Source organism: Salmo trutta, chromosome 15, assembly GCF_901001165.1.
Source record: "Salmo trutta chromosome 15, fSalTru1.1, whole genome shotgun sequence".
In the NCBI taxonomy this organism is placed as follows: Eukaryota; Metazoa; Chordata; class Actinopteri; order Salmoniformes; family Salmonidae; genus Salmo; species Salmo trutta.
In genome coordinates, this window is record NC_042971.1 from 58,886,196 (window position 1) to 58,908,410 (window position 22,215).

General features: G+C 51.4%; 1 protein-coding gene across 1 annotated transcript in view; it reads right to left on the reverse strand.

Annotated features, from left to right (window-relative positions):
- ctif (CBP80/20-dependent translation initiation factor) overlaps window positions 1-22,215 on the reverse strand; it is a 151,754-nt gene that overhangs the window by 18,969 nt on the left and 110,570 nt on the right. The window contains exons 9-11 of the mRNA XM_029690268.1: window positions 14,105-15,095; window positions 11,689-11,988; window positions 5,066-5,221 (exon numbers count right to left, since the gene is read on the reverse strand). Coding sequence (XP_029546128.1) covers window positions 5,066-5,221; window positions 11,689-11,988; window positions 14,105-15,095 — 1,447 coding nt within the window. The remainder of the gene's footprint in view (window positions 1-5,065; window positions 5,222-11,688; window positions 11,989-14,104; window positions 15,096-22,215) is intronic.

Here is a 22,215-nt window from a genome sequence, read left to right on the forward strand (position 1 = left end):
AATATGTAATCTGACAGCCGTCAGCCAGACCAGTGTCTACTGCAACCTGGAGTGTTGCTCTAACAGCCGTCAGCCAGTCCAGTGTCTACTGCAACCTGGAGTGTTGCTCTAACAGCCGTCAGCCAGTCCAGTGTCTACTGCAACCTGGAGTGTTGCTCTAACAGCCGTCAGCCAGTCCAGTGTCTACTGCAACCTGGAGTGTTGCTCTAACAGCCGTCAGCCAGACCAGTGTCTACTGCAACCTGGAGTGTTGCTCTAACAGCCGTCAGCCAGACCAGTGTCTACTGCAACCTGGAGTGTTGCTCTAACAGCCCTCAGCCAGACCAGTGTCTACTGCAACCTGGAGTGTTGCTCTAACAGCCGTCAGCCAGACCAGTGTCTACTGCAACCTGGAGTGTTGCTCTAACAGCCCTCAGCCAGAACAGTGTCTACTGCAACCTGGAGTGTTGCTCTAACAGCCCTCAGCCAGACCAACGTCTACTGCAACCTGGAGTGTTGCTCTAACAGCCTTCAGCCAGAACAGTGTCTACTAAAACCTGGAGTGTTGCTCTAACAGCCCTCAGCCAGAACAGTGTCTACTGCAACCTGGAGTGTTGCTCTAACAGCCCTCAGCCAGACCAGTGTCTACTGCAACCTGGAGTGTTGCTCTAACAGCCGTCAGCCAGACCAGTGACAGCATTGTGCTCAAGACAATGATCCAAAACACACAAAGTCTACATGAAAATGGCTAAAAATCTACAAATTAAGTCCAGACCTAATCCCAATTGAGATGTTGTGGCAGGACTTAAAACGACCAGTTCATGCTTGAAAACCCACAAATGTCACAGAGTTACAGCAGTTCTGCATGGAAGAGTGGGACAAAATATCTAACAAAGGGAAATGATTTCATGTTCTTAAGCAAATAGTGAAAATAATCCAGAGTCCTCTATACAGTATATTCCATCTGTGTCCTCCAGCCTGATCCGTGTTCTCTAGGTGCTCTGTGTCCTCCAGCCTGATCCGTGTTCTCTAGGTGCTCTGTGTCCTCCAGCCTGATCCGTGTTCTCTAGGTGCTCTGTGTCCTCCAGCCTGATCCGTGTTCTCTAGGTGCTCTGTGTCCTCCAGCCTGATCCGTGTTCTCTAGGTGCTCTGTGTCCTCCAGCCTGATCCGTGTTCTCTAGGTGCTCTGTGTCCTCCAGCCTGATCCGTGTTCTCTAGGTGCTCTGTGTCCTCCAGCCTGCTCCCAGTGTCCTCTAGGTGCTCTGTGTCCTCCAGCCTGATCCCAGTGTCCTCTAGGTCATCTGTGTCCTCCAGCCTGCTCCCAGTGTCCACTAGGTTATCTGTGTCCTCCAGTCTGCTCCCTGTGTCCTCTAGGTCATCTGTGTCCTCCAGCCTGCTCCCAGAGTCCACTAGGTTATCTGTGTCCTCCAGCCTGCTCCCAGAGTCCACTAGGTTATCTGTGTCCTCCAGCCTGATCCCAGTGTCCTCCAGGTGCCCAGTGTCCTCCAGGTGCCCTGTGTCCTCCAGCCTGTTCCCAGTGTCCTCTAGGTCATCTGTGTCCTCCAGCCTGATCCCAGTGTCCTCCAGGTGCCCTGTGTCTTCCAGCCTGATCCCAGTGTCCTCTATGTCCTCCAGCCTGCTCCCAGTGTCCTCTAGGTGCTCTGTGTCCTCCAGCCTGATCCCAGTGTCCTCTAGGTGCTCTGTGTCCTTCAGCCTGATCGCAGTGTCCTCTAGGTCATCTGTGTCCTCCAGCCTGATCCCAGTCCACTATGTCCTCCAGCCTGATCCCAGTGTCCTCTAGGTCCTCTGTGTCCTCCAGCCTGCTACCAGTGTCCTCTAGGTCATCTGTGTCCTCCAGCCTGCTCCCAGAGTCCACTAGGTTATCTGTGTCCTCCAGCCTGATCCCAGTGTCCACTAGGTGCTGTGTCCTCCAGCCTGCTCCCAGTGTCCTCCAGGTGCCCTGTGTCCTCCAGCCTGATCCCAGTGTCCTCTATGTCCTCCAGCCTGCTCCCAGTGTCCTCTAGGTGCTCTGTGTCCTCCAGCCTGTTCCTAGTGTCCTCTAGGTGCTCTGTGTTCTCCAGCCTGCTCTCAGTGTCCTCTAGGTGCTCTGTGTCCTCCAGCCTGATCCCAGTGTCCTCTAGGTGCTCTGTGTCCTCCAGCCTGATCCCAGTGTCCTCTAGGTGCTCTGTGTCCTCCAGCCTGATCCCAGTGTCCTCTAGGTGCTCTGTGTCCTCCAGCCTGATCCCAGTGTCCTCTAGGTGCTCTGTGTCCTCCAGCCTGATCCCAGTGTCCTCTAGGTGCTCTGTGTCCTCCAGCCTGATCCCAGTGTCCTCTAGGTGCTCTGTGTCCTCCAGCCTGATCCCAGTGCCCTCTAGGGCCTCCAGCCTGCTCCCAGTGTCCTCTAGGTGCTCTGTGTCCTCCAGCCTGATCCCAGTGTCCTCTAGGTGCTCTGTGTCCTCCAGCCTGATCCCAGTGTCCTCTAGGTGCTCTGTGTCGTCCAGCTTGTTCCCAGTGCCCTCTAGGGCCTCCAGCCTGATCCCAGTGTCCTCTAGGTGCTCTGTGTCCTCCAGCCTGATCCCAGTGCCCTCTAGGGCCTCCAGCCTGCTCCTAATGTCCTCTAGGTGCTCTGTGTCCTCCAGCCTGATCCCAGTGCCCTCTAGGGCCTCCAGCCTGATCCCAGTGTCCTCTAGGTGCCATGTGTCCTCCAGCCTGCTCCCAGTGTCCTCTAGGTGCTCTGTGTCCTCCAGCCTGATCCCAGTGCCCTCCGTGTAACCCAGTATAATGGTAATAATACAGAGTATAGGAATGTGAGAGGTGTGCCTGTCTACCTTCCTCCCTCTGTCACTATTTAACAGCCCTACAGTTTGTGGAGGTGTTAGATTGTCTTGCTCCATGGGGAGTACCAGGCTGGCACATGCCAGTGGTGTGTGTGTGTGTGTGTGGGGGGGGGGGGGGTTATGGGTGGGGGTGGCAGGCTCCCTGTTGTGTGACCGTGGATGAACAGTAGAAGTGGGCGGTGCATTCTACACCTCTGCTCATCTCACTCTCTCTCGGGGGCGTGTGCGAGTGACAGTCGTTGTAATGTCACTCCTCTGCAGAGAAGAGAGAAGCCTGACAGACTCGAGGTCGTCAACAAAAGGTTACACAGTTTTTTGTTTTTTTTGCCCCTAAAATATTTTTGTAAAAAAATAATTTCGTTTTTTGGTATTTTTTTATACTATAATCACCAGGAATTCAGCTAAAATGACTTTAGTTTAGGAAATGTGTTCCCATGTATTCCCACAAATAAAAAGAGACTCGTGATCGTGTATCAATGTAATCAAGGTATAATTATTTTCTGGGCCCCTGACCACAGCTGAATCTAGTTGCCTACCCCTGATCTAGAGGAAGACCGTGGCTGTCGCTGCAGACACCACAGAGCCTCCTGCTGAAGTGCAGCAAAATAGATAGACTACTCACTGGAACCCAGAGGGATGTGTGTGTGTGTGTCTGTACAGTACATTCAGAAAGTATTCAGACCAAGCAACTTTTTCCACATTTTGTTACTTTGCAGCCTTATTCTAAAAATAGATTCAATATTTTCTGAATACTATTTCAAAATGCACTGTATCTACACGGATGGCTGGATATAGGATGTCACCATGGAAACCAGATAAACACATCTTGCATCACTGAGATACTGAGAGGGGGAGGACTCGCAGGGAGGGAGGGAGGGAGGGAGGCAGGCAGAGCAGCAGCTCTTTCTCCTCACACGAGCCCCCCCACCATGACATGTTACTGTATCGTCACTGGCTAGAAGTAGGAATACGGAGGCAAATTACTAGCCCGGACCCAGATCTGTTTTGTACTGTCTTTCACAACACCTACGGTCATTGTTTGACATGACATCAACTAGAAGTTGGCTATACAGCAGAAACATATCTGGGACCAGGTTATGATAGGCTAAATGCTGTACTGTCTTGGTGGCTTTTCTGGTAATTGATTTCATGCTAACCGTTCATCTAAACCCTCCATTCTCCACTGTTTCGCCGGTCTGTATTTTGACCACTTCTGCTTTCTCTACCGGACAAGCCCCAGTTTATTACCGCGTCTGTCTGCGTTTTCTGGTTCCTATGGAAACGGTCTGAGCCATTGTGACAGACCTCCTCCGCTGATGGAAATTGGAACTCTGAGGTGAAGCAGGTGTTGCCGGAATCATCTTCCCCCCTTAGTTTTTTTCCAATTACCCAGAGTACTATGCTGTGCTGTGGGATTGATGGACAGATGGAGGGGCCTTTTGAATAAGGATGCTTTGTTATCGCAGTGAATTACTGGTTGAGGATATATCCACATAGCATGTGTGACACACCCAGTCACAGAGAGACAAGCGAGTCTGTTCCAATATCCACACTAGAAATAATGTCCAGGCTATAAGTGGTACTGCTAGACTGGATATAAGAAGATATCCAACATTATAGTATGTAGATTAGATGGCTACATAGTTGAGCAGAGGTGGAATGTCCGTGTGTGTGTGTGTGTGTGTGTGTGTGTGTGTACACGGGACAAACCAACACCCTAAACGGTTCTCCAGGTGGAGGTGTGTTAGTGTAGTGGTAGACAGGTGGAGGTGTGTTAGTGTAGTGGTAGACAGGTGGAGGTGTGTTAGTGTAGTGGTAGACAAGTGGAGGTGTGTTAGTGTAGTGGTAGACAGGTGGTGTGTTAGTGTAGTGGTAGACAGGTGGAGGTGTGTTAGTGTAGTGGTAGACAGGTGGTGTGTTAGTGTAGTGGTAGACAAGTGGAGGTGTGTTAGTGTAGTGGTAGACAGGTGGAGGTGTGTTAGTGTAGTGGTAGACAAGTGGAGGTGTGTTAGTGTAGTGGTAGACAGGTGGTGTGTTAGTGTAGTGGTAGACAGGTGGAGGTGTGTTAGTGTAGTGGTAGACAGGTGGTGTGTTAGTGTAGTGGTAGACAGGTGGAGGTGTGTTAGTGTAGTGGTAGACAGGTGGTGTGTTAGTGTAGTGGTAGACAGGTGGAGGTGTGTTAGTGGACGGTGGAGGTGTGTTAGTGTAGTGGTAGACAGGTGGCTGTGTGTAGGGAACAGGGGACTCACCTCTCGGAGACAGGTGTATATAGGACAGACCAACACCCTAAACGGTTCTCCAGCGCTGGACCTCATGGTTCCAAAAACCTCACACAGGAAGGTGATGAATCCCAACCAAAGCTCCACGTCAGACGCCTGTAGCTCCACCCGACGAGAAAAGTCCTTCTGCAGAGGACAGCGAGAGGGGTGAATACCATATTAGCATAATGTAAAATCAGGTTCTCCTCAGAAAAGTCCTTCAGCGCGAGGGGTGAATACCATATTAGCATAATGTAAAATCAGGTTCTCCTCAGAAAAGTCCTTCAGAGGACAGCGAGAGCGGTGAATACAATATTAACACAATATAAAATCAGGTTCTCCCCGGATTTTGTGTTAAACGCTCTACAACAAAGCTTCCACGAGCACATCCAATGCTAGCATCAGTAATTCTACATTTGTTGTTAGCCCAGCTAGCATGGACACTAACAGTTGTGAATCTGATGCAGCCGAAGGGCTACAGCCCCCTTACCCAGGAAAGCACCGAACAACAGACAGGGACGTTGGACCAGCAAACTTTCCTTATATTGGGAGTAGTGTCTTTCCTCAGCCACAGTGTGTTATATGTGCAAAAGTACTCTCACAACTCAATGAAACCTTCACTCTTGCGCAGACATTTAGAAACGAAACATGCCAGTTTGAAAAATAAGCCCCAGGAGTTTATTGAGCGAGAATTAAGACGACTTTCCAGTAGTAAGACGTATAAAAGCAACAGATAACATTAATAAGAAGGGACTAGAAGCATCTTATATGGTGATCTACCGAGTGGCTAGGACAGGCAAACCCCATACTATTGTAGAGGACTTAATTCTTCCTGCTGCTATCGATATGGCTGGGACAATGCTGGGCCCAATAGGCCCCAAAAACTATATAGACAATGACTTCATCAAACAACACTGTTTCACGACACATCAGTGTCATGGCAGGAGATGTTTTGAAACAATTACTGCTTTGCATACAAGCCAGTGAATTCTACGTGTTACAGCTGGATGAGTCAACAGACGTGGCGGGCCTGGCACAGCTCCTGGTATATGTCCTTTATGTTTACAGGGGGTCAATTAAGGAAGACTTCCTCTTCTGCAAACCACTGGAAACCAGGACTGCAGAAGAGGATATTTTTAAAGTACTGGACAGCTTTGTGACATCAAATGGACTTTGGTGGTCAAGATGGGTTGGTGTCTGTACTGATGGCGCAAAAGCCATGACAGGGAGACATAGTGGAGTGGTAACGAGCATGCAAGCAGTTGCTCCTGACGCCACTTGGGTCCACTGCAGCATCCACTGAGAGGCTCTTGCTGCCAAGGGAATGCCTGACAGAAAGACGTTTTGGACACGACAGTGAAAATGGTTAACTTTGTTAAAGCAAGGCCCCTGAACTCTCATGTATTTTTGGACTATGCAAGGATAGGGACAGCGACCATGTAATGCTTTTACAACATACAGGAATGTGCTGGTTATCAAGAGACGAGCTTAAAGTTCTTTACTGACCATAATTTTCACTTGTCTGACCGCTTGCATGATGACGAGTTTCTCACACGACTGGCCTATCTGGGTGATGTTTTATCTCACCTGAATGATCTGAATGTAGGATTACAGGGACTCTCCGCAACTATATACAATGTCACGGGACAAACTTAAGGCTATGATTAAGAAGTTGGAGCTCTTCTCTGTCTGCATTAACAAGGACAACACACAGGTCTTTCCATCATTGTATGATATTTTGATTCCTCCATAGAAAGACACGGAGACAACAAACAGTCTCCTACAGTATGTTAACAAATACCTCCTCGGCTTGTCTAGTCTGGAGCAGGACAGCCAGTCAGTCTTCTATAGAGCTCTTATACAGAGAGACAGAGAGAGAGAAGAGAGAACCACGTCTGGCTGGGTTATAGGGTGGCATCCTTGGCTGTACAACTCAACGGAAGAGTGTAATCCAAAACATGAATCCTGCTGAACACTGCTGCTCCAAACATGATTCTGTTTGTCAATGAGGAGGTAGAAGTGATAATTGGTTATGACAGATCTCCTACACACAGCTGTATGGTACAGTACCAGTACAGTGGTGGGACAGTCAAATGCAGGTTTATAAAGTCCAAGTAATGTTCATGTCTTAGTGGGCAAAACATTTGCATAAAAATACTAACCGTTGTGGGTGTTGCATGTTAACAGAAGTGAACTAATGGATAATAACTACACTTTATATCAACTTGACAATGACAGAGTTCAGCATAAAACAATCTAATGTAAGAGTTCAACAATCTGTGCAGCGCCGTATAAAGATCTAAGGTTAATGGCCACTATGCATTTATACAGACATGACATAAGAAGAGAGATATAGATGCTTAACATTAAATTCCTCGCTCCTGTACGGAGAATTTTTTTTAATGAAATGTATGCATTCACTACTGTAAGTCGCTCTGGATAAGAGCGTCTGCTAAATGACTAAAATGTAATGTAAATGGCAGAGAAACTGAGTGGGTGAGTTGAAGTCTCAGCGTAACTCTGTATCAAACACACACAAACACAGCATGTAACACGGGGGGGGTTACAACGTGACACCAGGGTGAGGAAACAAGCCTAGCACTCACTTCCTAAAAGACAGGTACAGGCGCTTAGCACCCAGTCGACAAACCAAACCACCGCCTGGCTACACACAGACTGACCACTGTAGGGGGAGAGGAGAAGGGGAGAGGAGAAGGGGAGTGATTGGGAGAAGGAGGGTAGAGAGAGGGGTGAGAGGGGGAGAGGAGAAGGGGAGAGGAGAGTGAGAGGGTAGAGAGGAGGGGGAGTGAGAGGGGGAGAGGAGGGTAGAGAGGGGGAGTGAGAGGGGGGTAGAGGGGGAGTGAGGGGGGAGAGGAGAAGGGGAGTGATTGGGAGAAGGAGGGTAGAGGGGGGGAGTGAGAGGGGGAGAGAAGGGTAAAAAGGGAGTGGGAGGGGGAGTGAGGTTAGAGAGGGGGAGTGAGAGGGGGGAGTGAGAGGGGGAGAGAAGGGGGAGTGAGAGGGGAGGAGAGAAGGGGGAGTGAGAGGGGGAGAGGAGGGTAGAGAAGGGGAGTGAGAGGGGGGAGTGAGAGGGGGAGAGAAGGGGGAGTGAGAGGGGAGGAGAGAAGGGGGAGTGAGAGGGGGAGAGGAGGGTAGAGAGGGGAAGTGAAAAGGGGACAGGAGGGTAGAGAGGGAGAGGGGGGAGAGGAGAAGGGGAATGATTGGGAGAAGGGTAAAGAGGGAGTGAGAGGGTAGAGAGGGGTAGTGGGGGGGAAGAGGAGGGTAGAGAAGGGGAGTGAGAGGGAGAGAGGAGGAGAGAGGGGGAGTGAGGGGGGCAGAGGAGGGTAGAGAGGGGGAGTGAGAGGGGGTAGAGGGGGAGTGAGGGGGGAGAGGAGAAGGGGAGTGATTGGGAGAAGGAGGGTAGAGGGGGGAGTGAGAGGGGGAGAGAAGGGTAAAAAGGGAGTGGGAGGGGGAGTGAGGGTAGAGAGGGGTAGTGGGGGGAGAGAGAGGGGGAGAGGAGGGTAGAGAAGGGGAGTGAGAGGGGGGAGTGAGGGGGAGAGAAGGGGGAGTGAGAGGGGAGGAGAGAAGGGGGAGTGAGGGGAGGAGAGAAGGGGGAGTGATTGGGAGAAGGGTAAAGAGGGAGTGAGAGGGTGAGTGAGGGTAGAGAGGGGTAGTGGGGGGGAAGATGAGGGTAGAGAAGGGGAGTGAGAGGGAGAGAGGAGGAGAGAGGGGGAGAGGAGGGGGAGTGAGGGGGGCAGAGGGGGAAGAAGGGGGAGAGGAGAAGAGGTGTGATTGGGAGAAGGAGGGTAGAGAGGGGGGATAAGGGGAGGGGGGAGTGAGGGGGGTTAAAGAGTGGAGATTTGGCATCATATCCATCAGTAACAAGCTATTTAAGGAGCCATACTCTGCTTAGATCTACAGCCCAAATGGCACCCATCACAAAGCCCTGACCTCAATCCCATAAAGAATGTGCAGTCAGAACTGAAAAAGTGTGTGCGAGCAAGGAGGCCTACAAACCTGACTCAGTTACACCAGCTCTGTCAGGAGGAATGGGCCAAAATTCACCCAACTTATTGTGGAAAGCTTGTGGAAGGCTACCCGAAACATTTGACCCAAGTTAAACAATTTAAAGGCAATGCTACCAAATACTAATTGAGTGTATGTAAACTTCTGACCCACTGGGAATGTGATGAAAGAAATAAAAGCTGAAATAAATCATTCTCTCTAATATTATTCTGACATTTCACATTCTTAAAATAAAGTGGTGATCCTAGCTGACCTAAGACAGGGAATGTTTACTAGGATTAAATGTCAGGAAATGTGAAAAACTGAGTTTAAATGTATTTGTCTAAGGTGTATGTAAACTTCTGACTTCAACTGTATCTTTCAGCACTTCACTTACAGTGCATTCTGAAAGTATTCAGACCCCTTGACTTTTTCCACATTTTATTACGTTACAGCCTTATTCTAAAATGGATAAAATATTTTTTTCCTTCATCAATCTACACACAATACCCCATAATGACAAAGCAAAAACAGGTTTTTAGAAATGTTTGCAAATTTATTGAAGAACCTTTGGCTGCGATAATAGCCTCGAGTCTTCTTGGGTATGACAATACAAGCTTGGCACTAGAGGTCGACCGATTAATCGGCATTACCGATTAATTAGTGCCAATTTCAAGGTTTCATAACAATCGGTAATCGGCATTTTTGGATGCTGATTATGGCCGATTACATTGCACTCCACAAGGAGACTGCGTGGCAGGCTGACCACCTGTTACGTGAGTGCAGCAAGGAGTCAAGGTAAGTTGCTAGCTAGCATTAAACAGGTGGGTTAACATTCTGCCTGGCACGTCATCCAGAGAGCCGGAAGGAAGGAAGGGGAGGGAGAGAGAGACAGAGAGAGAGACTGACAGAACCAAACAGAGACAAAGAGAGAGAGTAAGAGAGAGAGAGGTCCCAGACTGTCCGCAATGGAGCGGCTATCAGGCTCCCAAAAAACAGAGGGAGAGAAGTCGTAACACCCAGGCAGGGAAGGTGTTGGGCCAGAATGCAGACACCCAGGCAGGGAGGAAGGTGTTGGGCCAGAATGTAGACACCCAGGCAGGGAGGAAGGTGTTGGGCCAGAATGTAGACACCCAGGCAGGGAGGAAGGTGTTGGGCCAGAATGTAGACACCCAGGCAGGGAGGAAGGTGTTGGGCCAGAATGTAGACACCCAGGCAGGGAGGAAGGTGTTGGGCCAGCATGTAGACACCCAGGCAGGGAGGAAGGTGTTGGGCCAGAATGTAGACACCCAGGCAGGGAGGAAGGTGTTGGGCCAGCATGTAGACACCCAGGCAGGGAGGAAGGTGTTGGGCCAGCATGTAGACACCCAGGCAGGGAGGAAGGTGTTGGGCCAGAATGTAGACACCCAGGCAGGGAGGAAGGTGTTGGGCCAGAATGTAGACACCCAGACAGGGAGGAAGGTGTTGGGCCAGAATGTAGACACCCAGGCAGGGAGGAAGGTGTTGGGCCAGCATGTAGACACCCAGGCAGGGAGGAAGGTGTTGGGCCAGAATGTAGACACCCAGGCAGGGAGGAAGGTGTTGGGCCAGAATGTAGACACCCAGGCAGGGAGGAAGGTGTTGGGCCAGAATGTAGACACCCAGGCAGGGAGGAAGGTGTTGGGCCAGAATGTAGACACCCAGGCAGGGAGGAAGGCGTTGGGCCAGAATGTAGACACCCAGGCAGGGAGGAAGGCGTTGGGCCAGAATGTAGACACCCAGGCAGGGAGGAAGGTGTTGGGCCAGAATGTGGACACCCAGGCAGGGAGGAAGGCGTTGGGCCAGAATGTAGACACCCAGGCAGGGAGGAAGGTGTTGGGCCAGAATGTAGACACCCAGGCAGGGAGGAAGGCGTTGGGCCAGAATGTAGACACCCAGGCAGGGAAGGTGTTGGGCCAGAATGTAGACACCCAGGCAGGGAGGAAGGTGTTGGGCCAGCATGTAGACACCCAGGCAGGGAGGAAGGTGTTGGGCCAGAATGTAGACACCCAGGCAGGGAGGAAGGTGTTGGGCCAGAATGTAGACACCCAGGCAGGGAGGAAGATGTTGGGCCAGAATGTAGACACCCAGGCAGGGAGGAAGGTGTTGGGCCAGAATGTAGACACCCAGGCAGGGAAGAAGGTGTTGGGCCAGAATGTGGACACCCAGGCAGGGAAGAAGGCGTTGGGCCAGAATGTAGACACCCAGGCAGGGAGTAAGGTGTTGGGCCAGAATGTAGACACCCAGGCAGGGAGGAAGGTGTTGGGCCAGAATGTAGGCAGGGCTGAAGTGGGTGGGAGGAGACATTATGTGGAGAGGCTGGACAGATGTCAACCCCCACAGGCTGTGGCATCTGAGAACCATCATTAGCTGTGACATTTACCCCACGTCACACACAGCCACTGACACGAATTATGACCATCCACACTCAAACACTGAGACAGACACCAGTCACACACAGTCACTGTCTGACTGACAGACAGACAGACAGACATACAGGAATGCATGCATGCATGCACGCACGCACGCACGCACGCACGCACGCACACACACACACCCCGCCCCCTCCCTCTCTCGTCTCCCTCTCCGCTCACCTGTAACATATTGAGCAGTAGTGACCTAAACTTGGTCCCCTCCACCATAAACAGGGCCATCTTGTCACAGAGCCTGGCAGCAGTAGCAGCAAAGCTCCTGTCGCTGAGGGCCTTGTCATAGATGGTGCTGACTATCTGGTCCAGGGTCTCCTCTGACTGGGCCGAGTTCTGGGCCTCCTCCATGAAGGAGCTGAGCTGGCTGTCCACCCCGGCACTGTTGTTCCTCATGCTGTTCAGGATCTCCAGCAAGCGGTCCATGCGGCTCCGCTGGGGCCCGACCGGGGACACCACAGCCTCCTCCTGGAGAACAGCAGAAAAAAAATCCCGCTCAATGGAGAATCACAGCCTTTCAGTCTGGAGCTCATCTTAATTGTGTCCGGGAAACTGCCTAGTCATAAAACCCCCAGGTGTTGTAATCATGTATTTGAGCTGACATGAACAAGCATGGTGCCTTTCTCTGCTTAATAGATGTTTAACCAAACCGCTTACACAGGAAGTAAAACCCCTGAGAGAGGAAATATGGTTTGACAACAGATAGGATATGACATCATCCATATGCTTCTTAACACAGTGTCAGTGAGTCTACAGGGAGGGTCAGAGTATTGTCACCATACAACGCAGCACACAGAGCTAGCCTTAATGAGGAGCAGGCTATACTGCAGGGGTAGGCAACCCTGGGCATGTTTTTGATGTAACCAACCTGGAAGACCAGGTGTGTTGAATTTAGGCAATCACTGAACTGATCAATTAGCTCAGTTGGTCAGGTATGGTGACTAGTTAGAACAGTACCTGCTGCATTTTCAGGAACAGGGTTGTCTGCCTCTGCTATAATGGTCTTATTCATTTGGCATCAAATGAAAGAAAGTGTACTGAAACAGGTACTACCTGGAATTATTCAATTAGAAGCACAGTTTTCGTTCTACGTTGCAAACAGTTTTGCTACGGTGTGCCTTAATGAATACGACCCTGAACCCTAAACGAGACAGGGATCTGACTGTGAATAATGTCCCTGTTTCCTCCCATTTAGCTAAATACCTCTCTCTGGTCTCATTCCAAATTGCACGCTTTTCCTTATATAGTGCACTACTTTTGACTAGAGCCTATAGGGGCCCTGGTCAAAAGTAGTGCACTACATAGGGAGCAGGGTGCCATCTGAGCCTCAGCCTGTGTTTGAAGCAGTCTGTTAATCTCTGTCTGGTTGTAGCAGGCTGTAAGGAGGATAGGAGTGTCCACGCCTTAGATACTTAGGTTAAGAACTAAACAGAGACAAGTAATGAGTCATGCTACGAGAGAAGTTAACCCACGACACCAGAGTCTACAGACAAGCCACCACTGTTTGTTTATTTTTAACCCCCTTTTTTGTGATATCCAATTGCGATCTTGTCTCATTGCTCCAACTCCCCAACAGGCTCGGGAGAGGTGAAGGTCGAGTCATGCGTCCTCCGAAACATGACCCGCCAAACCGCGCTTCTTAACACCCGCCCGCATAACCCGGAAGCCAGCTGCACCAATGTGTCAGAGGAAACACCGTTGAGAATCAGCCTGCAGGCGCCCGGGACGCCACAAGGAGTCGCTAGAGCGCGATGAGCCGAGTAAAGCCCCACTGGCCAAACCCTCTCCTAACCCGGACAACGCTGGGCCAAACCCTCCCCTAACCCGGACAACGCTGGGCCAAACCCTCCCCTAACCCGGACAACGCTGGGCCTAACCCTCCCCTAACCCGGACGACACTGGTCCTAACCCTCCCCTAACCCGGACGACACTGGGCCAAACCCTCCCCTAACCCTCCCCTAACCCAGACGACGCTGGGCCAAACCCTCCCCTAACCCGGACGACGCTGGTCCAAACCCTCCCCTAACCCGGACGACGCTGGGCCTAACCCTCCCCTAACCCGGACGACGCTGGGCCAAACCCTCCCCTAACCCGGACGACGCTGGGCCAAACCCTCCCCTAACCCGGACGACACTGGGCCAAACCCTCCCCTAACCCGGACGACACTGGGCCAAACCCTCCCCTAACCCGGACGACGCTGGTCCAAACCCTCCCCTAACCCGGACGACGCTGGGCCAATTGTGCGCACTATGGGACTCTCGGTCACGGCCGGTTGTGACACAGCCTGGGATCGAACCAGAGTCTGTAGTGACGCCTCAAACACTGCGATGCAGTGCCTTGTGCCGCTCGGGAGGCCCCCACTGTTCATCTTTAATGAATTAGAGAGTTGCACCCCCACCTACCAAACAGACTCAGCAATCCGTGTGTGTGTATGAATGTATATGCATCTAAAATTATTACTGTGTGCATGCGCATGTTTGTGTGTGTGTATGCATGTGTGTCGAAAGGGGAGGGCGTGGCCATGGCCTGCCTAAGACTGATGGTAATTGGCAGATAGATAAGACAGTAAAGAGATTTAGTTTACCTTGTCTTTTAGCCTCCTCCTCAGCCTCTCCTTGGATGACTGCAGCAGGCTGACTTTAGGGCCCTCGTCCAGCTGGCTGTCCCTGTGCTTGTCACTCCCCGTCGGGCTCTGGCCCTTCTCCTGGCCCCCAGGCTGGCTGGGAAGCCCCTCACTGGGGCCCCGGGAGCTCTCTGTCTCCAGCCTAGTGCTGGCCTCCTCTGCCTTCACATTCTCTGTCTCTTTGGTGTTTCTGAGTGGTGCTACCCCCCTGTCCCTGTCTCCCATTGGGGTTGCCCCTCTGTCCCTGTCTCCCGTTGGTGTTGCCCCTCTGTCCCTGTCTCCCGTTGGTGTTGCCCCTCTGTCCCTGTCTCCCGTTGGTGTTGCCCCTCTGTCCCTGTCTCCCATTGGGGTTGCTCCTCTGTCCCTGTCACCCGTTGGGGTTGCCCCTCTGTCCCTGTCTCCCGTTGGGGTTGCCCCTCTGTCCCTGTCTCCCGTTGGGGTCGCCCCTCTGTCCCTGTCTCCCATTGGGGTTGCCCCTCTGTCCCTGTCTCCCATTGGTGTCGCCCCTCTGTCCCTGTCTCCCATTGGTGTTGCCCCTCTGTCCCTGTCTCCCATTGGTGTTGCCCCCCTGTCCCTGTCTCCCATTGGTGTCCCCCCTCTGTCCCTGTCACCTGCCGGGCCCCCTTGTCCCTGCAGTCCCTGTCCTACCCCCTGACCCTTCTGGTTGTGGTGCCAGCGGCGATTCTGGCTATAGCCGTGGTGGGGAGGTCCCTGACGCTGCCCGCCGTGGCCCTGGAACTGCTGCCCGTGGCTACCTCCACGCTGTCCTCCCTGCTGCTGGTCACGAGGGTATCTACCATGACCCCCCGGCCCGGGCTGCTGCTGGTCATTCTGTTGCTGATTGACCGGTTGTTGTTGAGATGGAGGTTGTTGTCGTTGTGGCGACTGCTGCTGAGGATTCTGGGTCTTCCTGTCTCCTCCTCCTCCCGGAGGTCTCTGCTGCTGCTGTCTCCTGTAATGAGAGGAGCAGGGGGGGGGTAAGGGTTCTGTTACCCACATGGCAAAGCGTGACGAGATGACGCTACTCCGTCTGGCAAGCCTGAACCAAGCCAGCCACCCCTGTCACAGTACCATGGCCGAATCCACACCCATCTGTTCTGTTCAGCCCTGTGACATCATCACTTCCTCTCTCTCTCTGTCTGTTCTCTGTTGACCGTCTATTGTAACAGTCCCACTCTCTCAGTCTGGCTGTTCTAACACGCCTGGTCTCCGCTACACAGATCTATCAGAGCCTAGTGGTAATGATATAACCCAACACCACAGACACTAATGATATAGCCCAACACCACAGACACTAATGATATAACCCAACACCACAGGCACTAATGATATAACCCAACACCACAGACACTAATGATATAACCCAACACCACAGACACTAATGATATAACCCAACACCACAGGCACTAATGATATAACCCAACACCACAGGCACTAATGATATAACCCAACACCACAGACACTAATGATATAACCCAACACCACAGAGACTAATGATATAACCCAACACCACAGAGACTAATGATATAACCCAACACCACAGACACTAATGATATAACCCAACACCACAGACACTAATGATATAACCCAACACCACAGGCACTAATGATATAACCCAACGTCACAGACACTAATGATATAACCCAACACCACAGAGACTAATGATATAACCCAACACCACAGACACTAATGATATAACCCAACACCACAGAGACTAATGATATAACCCAACACCACAGACACTAATGATATAACCCAACACCACAGAGACTAATGATATAACCCAACACCACAGAGACTAATGATATAACCCAACACCACAGACACTAATGATTTAACCCAACACCACAGAGACTAATGATATAACCCAACCCCACAGATAGGTCTTAAGCTATGAAGAGGGATGCCTGTTTGTTTATATAAACAGTAGGTGCGTCCCCATGTGACGTGGGTCTTTGCTTCACTAGGAGATGACTGACGCAACAGGATTAGGAACATTTCCTGTTGTTATCTTCATTAGCCTCAGACCAGCTGGCCCTTTACATGACATGTCTGTTTGGGGTGTAAAAGCATGTCGTCTGTCAGGTATCAACCACCTGACTGAAATGTAGCAGTTTACACTACGACATTCAGCTGAAAAAATGACTTTTTCAACATGCCTTTTTTAACTATCACCATCAAACCATCTAGAACGGCACTCAAACATCATTCTAACCCTTCACATCCTAAACAACACCATCCAATATATCTCTAGCTGATCTTTCTACTGCTCGTCTTTCAACAGCGCGCCCACTCTAGAGATATGGAAAACATGAAGCAGACCAATCCAATCGCACATCAAGTCTCTCTCCTTCTCTTTAAAGATTGGCCAGCCAGCCAGGACGTAGCCTGTGTTTCCAGCACTGCAGTGATACGTAGCAAGTCAGCCAGCCAGGCAGGCCCAGCCACAGCAATGCCAGCCAGCCAACCTGTGTTTCCAGTGCTGCAGTGATATATAGCCAGCCAACCAACCAGCCAGCCTGTGTTTCCAGTGCTGCAGTGATATATAGCCAGCCAACCAACCAGCCAGCCTGTTTCCAGTGCTGCAGTGATATATAGCCAACCAACCAACCAGCCAGCCTGTTTCCAGTGCTGCAGTGATATATAGCCAACCAACCAACCAGCCAGCCTGTTTCCAGTGCTGCAGTGATATATAGCCAGCCAACCAACCAGCCAGCCTGTTTCCAGTGCTGCAGTGATATATAGCCAACCAACCAACCAGCCAGCCTGTTTCCAGTGCTGCAGTGATATATAGCCAACCAACCAACCAGCCAGCCTGTTTCCAGTGCTGCAGTGATATATAGCCAGCCAACCAACCAGCCAGCCTGTTTCCATTGCTGCAGTGATATATAGCCAACCAACCAACCAGCCAGCCTGTTTCCAGTGCTGCAGTGATATATAGCCAGCCAACCAACCAGCCAGCCTGTGTTTAAAGTGCTGCAGTGATATATAGCCAGCCAACCAGCCAGCCAGCCTGTGTTTAAAGTGCTGCAGTGATATATAGCCAACCAACCAGCCAGCCAGCCTGTGTTTAAAGTGCTGCAGTGATATATAGCCAGCCAACCAACCAGCCAGCCTGTGTTTAAAGTGCTGCAGTGATATATAGCCAGCCAACCAACCAGCCAGCCTGTGTTTAAAGTGCTGCATTGCCACTGTCTACCGTTCCCCCATGACCTTCATTCCATTCTCTAGAGGAGCCGGCTCCTACACGGCCGGCTCCTACACCTCCTACACGGCCGGCTCCTACACCTCCTACACGGCCGGCTCCTACACCTCCTACACGGCCGGCTCCTACACCTCCTACACGGCCGGCTCCTACATCTCCTACACCTCCGGCTCCTACACGGCCGGCTCCTACACGGCCGGCTCCTACACCTCCTACACGTCCGGCTCCTACACCTCCTACACGGCCGGCTCCTACACCTCCTACACGGCCGGCTCCTACACCTCCTACACGGCCGGCTCCTACACGGCCTCTACAGCTTCTCATTAGTAGTCCATTAGTAGAATATTCTGGGTGCTCAGTCCTCTGCTCTGCTACCGTGTTATGTTTCTCTGGGCTATTTCTGCCATTACGGGTCTAGGCAGCACCCTGAGCTATGTTAGCGTAGCCTAGCGTAGAGGAGGGGAGTGCTGTGTGTGTGGTGGTTATTAAACTGATATGTGACAGTAGATATGAGGGTCACAGGGAAGAGTCGTGGTGTCCTGTGTAACGGTAAGAGGTACTAGCTAGCTTCCTGGACCCACCATGTTTATATCAAACTATATTGAAACCCTCTGCCTTTCTAGGACACGCAAGCAGTATAGAGGCTATACATGTCACAACAACAGTCTAAATACAACCATGTCTCCACAAATGTCCTATAATCTAACACACACAATGAATGTTGTTTTGAAATACACTGGGTGTACAATACATTAGGAACACCTTCCTCATACTGAGTTTCACCCCTTTTGCCCTCAGAACAGACTCAAGTTGAATCTACAAGGTGTCGAAAGTGTTCCACAGGGATGCTGGCTCATGTTGACCCAATGCTGGCCCAACTTGAATGGATGACCTTTGGGTGGTGGACCATTCTTGACACACAAGGGAAACTGATGAGCATGAAAAACCCAGCAGCATTGCAGTTCTTGACACACTCAAACCGGTGCACCTGGCACCTACTACCAAACCCTGTTCAAAGTCACATCTTTTGTCTTGCACATTCACCCTCTGAATAGCACACATACATAATCCATGTCTCAGTTGACTCAAGGCTTAAAAATCCTTCTTTATCTTTACTGATTGAAGTGGATTTAACAGGTGACATCAATAAGGGATCACAGCTTTCACCTGTACTCACCTGGACAGTCTATGTCATGGAAAGAACAGGTGTTCCTCATGTTTTGTAGTGTATATCAAAGCAATAACTGAATATCCACATCTCATTACAACTCTGATATAGAGCAGTACATTTCACAGAGACTATAGTTGTGGATGTGGTGGGTCCTAGTCTAGTATAAGAGCCTAATACCATGTCTGTCTGTCTGTCACACTGACCTTCTGTCAGATGTTTTGTGACAAGATCCCCGGGACGAGAAAAGGAATCTTAGCGATCACGTCTGACGGCCTCAGCCAGACAAGCAGAAACACATTGCAGCAGGCGTGCACACACAGACCTTACTTCACCCCTCACTTGCACAATAATTATGACCATAATAATTTAATGAACTTACGTAACGTTCCCCCCCCCAGACGCTCGTAGTGCTTAACATAATGAGGGGGATCCTCACCTGACCCCCTTTTAACATGGCTCCCGTGTGGCGCAGTTGTCTAAGACACAGCATCTCAGTGCAATAGGCATCACTGCAGTACCTGGTTCAAATCCAGGCTGCATCACATCCGGCCGTGATTGGGAGTCCTATAGGGCAGCGCACAATTGTCCAAGCGTCGTCCGGGTTTGGCCGGGGTAGGCCATCATTGTAAATAAGAGTTTGTTCTTAACTGACTTGCCTAGTTTAAAAAAAGGTGAAATTAATATACAAATAAATACATGCATCTACCCCTCCTGTCCTTCTCACAACCAACAACCCTTAACCTTTGTAACCTCCAGCCCTCCCTTCTCATGAAAACATCCCCCACCACCCGGAACAATCTCAACCTTTTCAGCTGTGAGTGTCGCTACTGTCAGACCAATGGAGGAGAGGCTGGGGGTGTCAGACCAATGGAGGACAGGCTGGGAGTGTCAGACCAATGGAGGACATGCTGGGAGTGTCAGACCAATGGAGGACAGGCTGGGAGTGTCAGACCAATGGAGGACAGGCTGGGAGTGTCAGACCAATGGAGGAGAGGCTGGGGGTGTCAGACCAATGGAGGACAGGCTGGGAGTGTCAGACCAATGGAGGAGGGACTGACAGGCTGGGAGTGTCAGACCAATGGAGGATGGGCTGGGAGTGTCAGACCAATGGAGGACGGGCTGGGAGTGTCAGACCAATGGAGGACGGGCTGGGAGTGTCAGACCAATGGAGGACAGGCTGGGAGTGTCAGACCAATGGAGGAGGGGCTGGGAGTGTCAGACCAATGGAGGAGGGGCTGGGAGTGTCAGACCAATGGAGGACAGGCTGGGAGTGTCAGACCAATGGAGGACAGGCTGGGAGTGTCAGACCAATGGAGGAGAGGCTGGGGGTGTCAGACCAATGGAGGACAGGCTGGGAGTGTCAGACCAATGGAGGAGGGACTGACAGGCTGGGAGTGTCAGACCAATGGAGGATGGGCTGGGAGTGTCAGACCAATGGAGGACAGGCTGGGAGTGTCAGACCAATGGAGGAGGGGCTGGGAGTGTCAGACCAATGGAGGAGGGGCTGGGAGTGTCAGACCAATGGAGGACAGGCTGGGAGTGTCAGACCAATGGAGGACAGGCTGGGAGTGTCAGACCAATGGAGGACATGCTGGGAGTGTCAGACCAATGGAGGACAGGCTGGGAGTGTCAGACCAATGGAGGAGGGACTGACAGGCTGGGAGTGTCAGACCAATGGAGGACATGCTGGGAGTGTCAGACCAATGGAGGACAGGCTGGGGGTGTCAGACCAATGGAGGACAGGCTGGGGGTGTCAGACCAATGGAGGAGAGGCTGGGGGTGTCAGACCAATGGAGGACAGGCTGGGAGTGTCAGACCAATGGAGGACATGCTGGGAGTGTCAGACCAATGGAGGACAGGCTGGGAGTGTCAGACCAATGGAGGACAGGCTGGGAGTGTCAGACCAATGGAGGAGAGGCTGGGGGTGTCAGACCAATGGAGGACAGGCTGGGAGTGTCAGACCAATGGAGGAGGGACTGACAGGCTGGGAGTGTCAGACCAATGGAGGATGGGCTGGGAGTGTCAGACCAATGGAGGACGGGCTGGGAGTGTCAGACCAATGGAGGACGGGCTGGGAGTGTCAGACCAATGGAGGACAGGCTGGGAGTGTCAGACCAATGGAGGAGGGGCTGGGAGTGTCAGACCAATGGAGGAGGGGCTGGGAGTGTCAGACCAATGGAGGACAGGCTGGGAGTGTCAGACCAATGGAGGACAGGCTGGGAGTGTCAGACCAATGGAGGAGAGGCTGGGGGTGTCAGACCAATGGAGGACAGGCTGGGAGTGTCAGACCAATGGAGGAGGGACTGACAGGCTGGGAGTGTCAGACCAATGGAGGATGGGCTGGGAGTGTCAGACCAATGGAGGACGGGCTGGGAGTGTCAGACCAATGGAGGAGGGGCTGGGAGTGTCAGACCAATGGAGGACAGGCTGGGAGTGTCAGACCAATGGAGGAGGGGCTGGGAGTGTCAGACCAATGGAGGAGGGGCTGGGAGTGTCAGACCAATGGAGGACAGGCTGGGAGTGTCAGACCAATGGAGGACAGGCTGGGAGTGTCAGACCAATGGAGGACATGCTGGGAGTGTCAGACCAATGGAGGACAGGCTGGGAGTGTCAGACCAATGGAGGAGGGACTGACAGGCTGGGAGTGTCAGACCAATGGAGGACATGCTGGGAGTGTCAGACCAATGGAGGACAGGCTGGGGGTGTCAGACCAATGGAGGACAGGCTGGGGGTGTCAGACCAATGGAGGAGAGGCTGGGGGTGTCAGACCAATGGAGGACAGGCTGGGAGTGTCAGACCAATGGAGGAGGGACTGACAGGCTGGGAGTGTCAGACCAATGGAGGACATGCTGGGAGTGTCAGACCAATGGAGGACAGGCTGGGGGTGGGACTGACAGTTCTGAAGGCCCCAGGTTACATGCTATTCTAAGACTTTATGAGCGTTAACCCCGGGCCTGGCTCCAACCCTCCCTGACACATCTTGTGTGTCTGTGTGTGTGTCCAGAGTGTTTCATGGTACAATACTCAGGCGAGGAGAGAGAAACAGCACATAGTCCAACACTGTCTTCAGCTAAACAATCACTCAACTTACAGCATAAGGCTAAAGACACACCAGAATAGCTTTTCAAAAGGTGTTCCGTGTTCCTGAGTGGTCTAGTCTCAGTCCTCGACAGTGTTTCATAGTTTGAATAGCCATGAGCAGAGGCGAGAAACCGCACATTGTCCAGTAGTCTTATGGATTCACCAAATAGACAGGAAGTGGAGAGGTGAGAAAACAGTGTTGGATTAGTGGAAAATAGTCGCCATGCATAAAGACTGTAGGAGGATATTCAATAGAAGGATTCACAATTTGAAGAAAAGGAAATTGAAATGTTTTTCATGTTAAACGGTAGAAAGAGAAGTTCAGGTGCTGCTGTAGTTTTGATTTCAACTTTCCCACAAAAGGCTCTGTCTGAACCCTGAACCCTTCAGCTTTAATAACGCTTTTAACAATCAGAACAAGACATGAAAAGTCTGCTTTTTACAGACGTTTTCCTTAACAAATGTTTTGGAACTTTTCTTAGCTTGTAAAGCACACTGTCTGGCAATATCAAAACAGAGGGAGCATTTTAGAAGTGTCTTTTTTTTAAAGCCACTTGAGTGGTTAAAGGGAGACTTTTCTAATAAGAGACCTTGAATATGTTCTGCTGAAGAGAA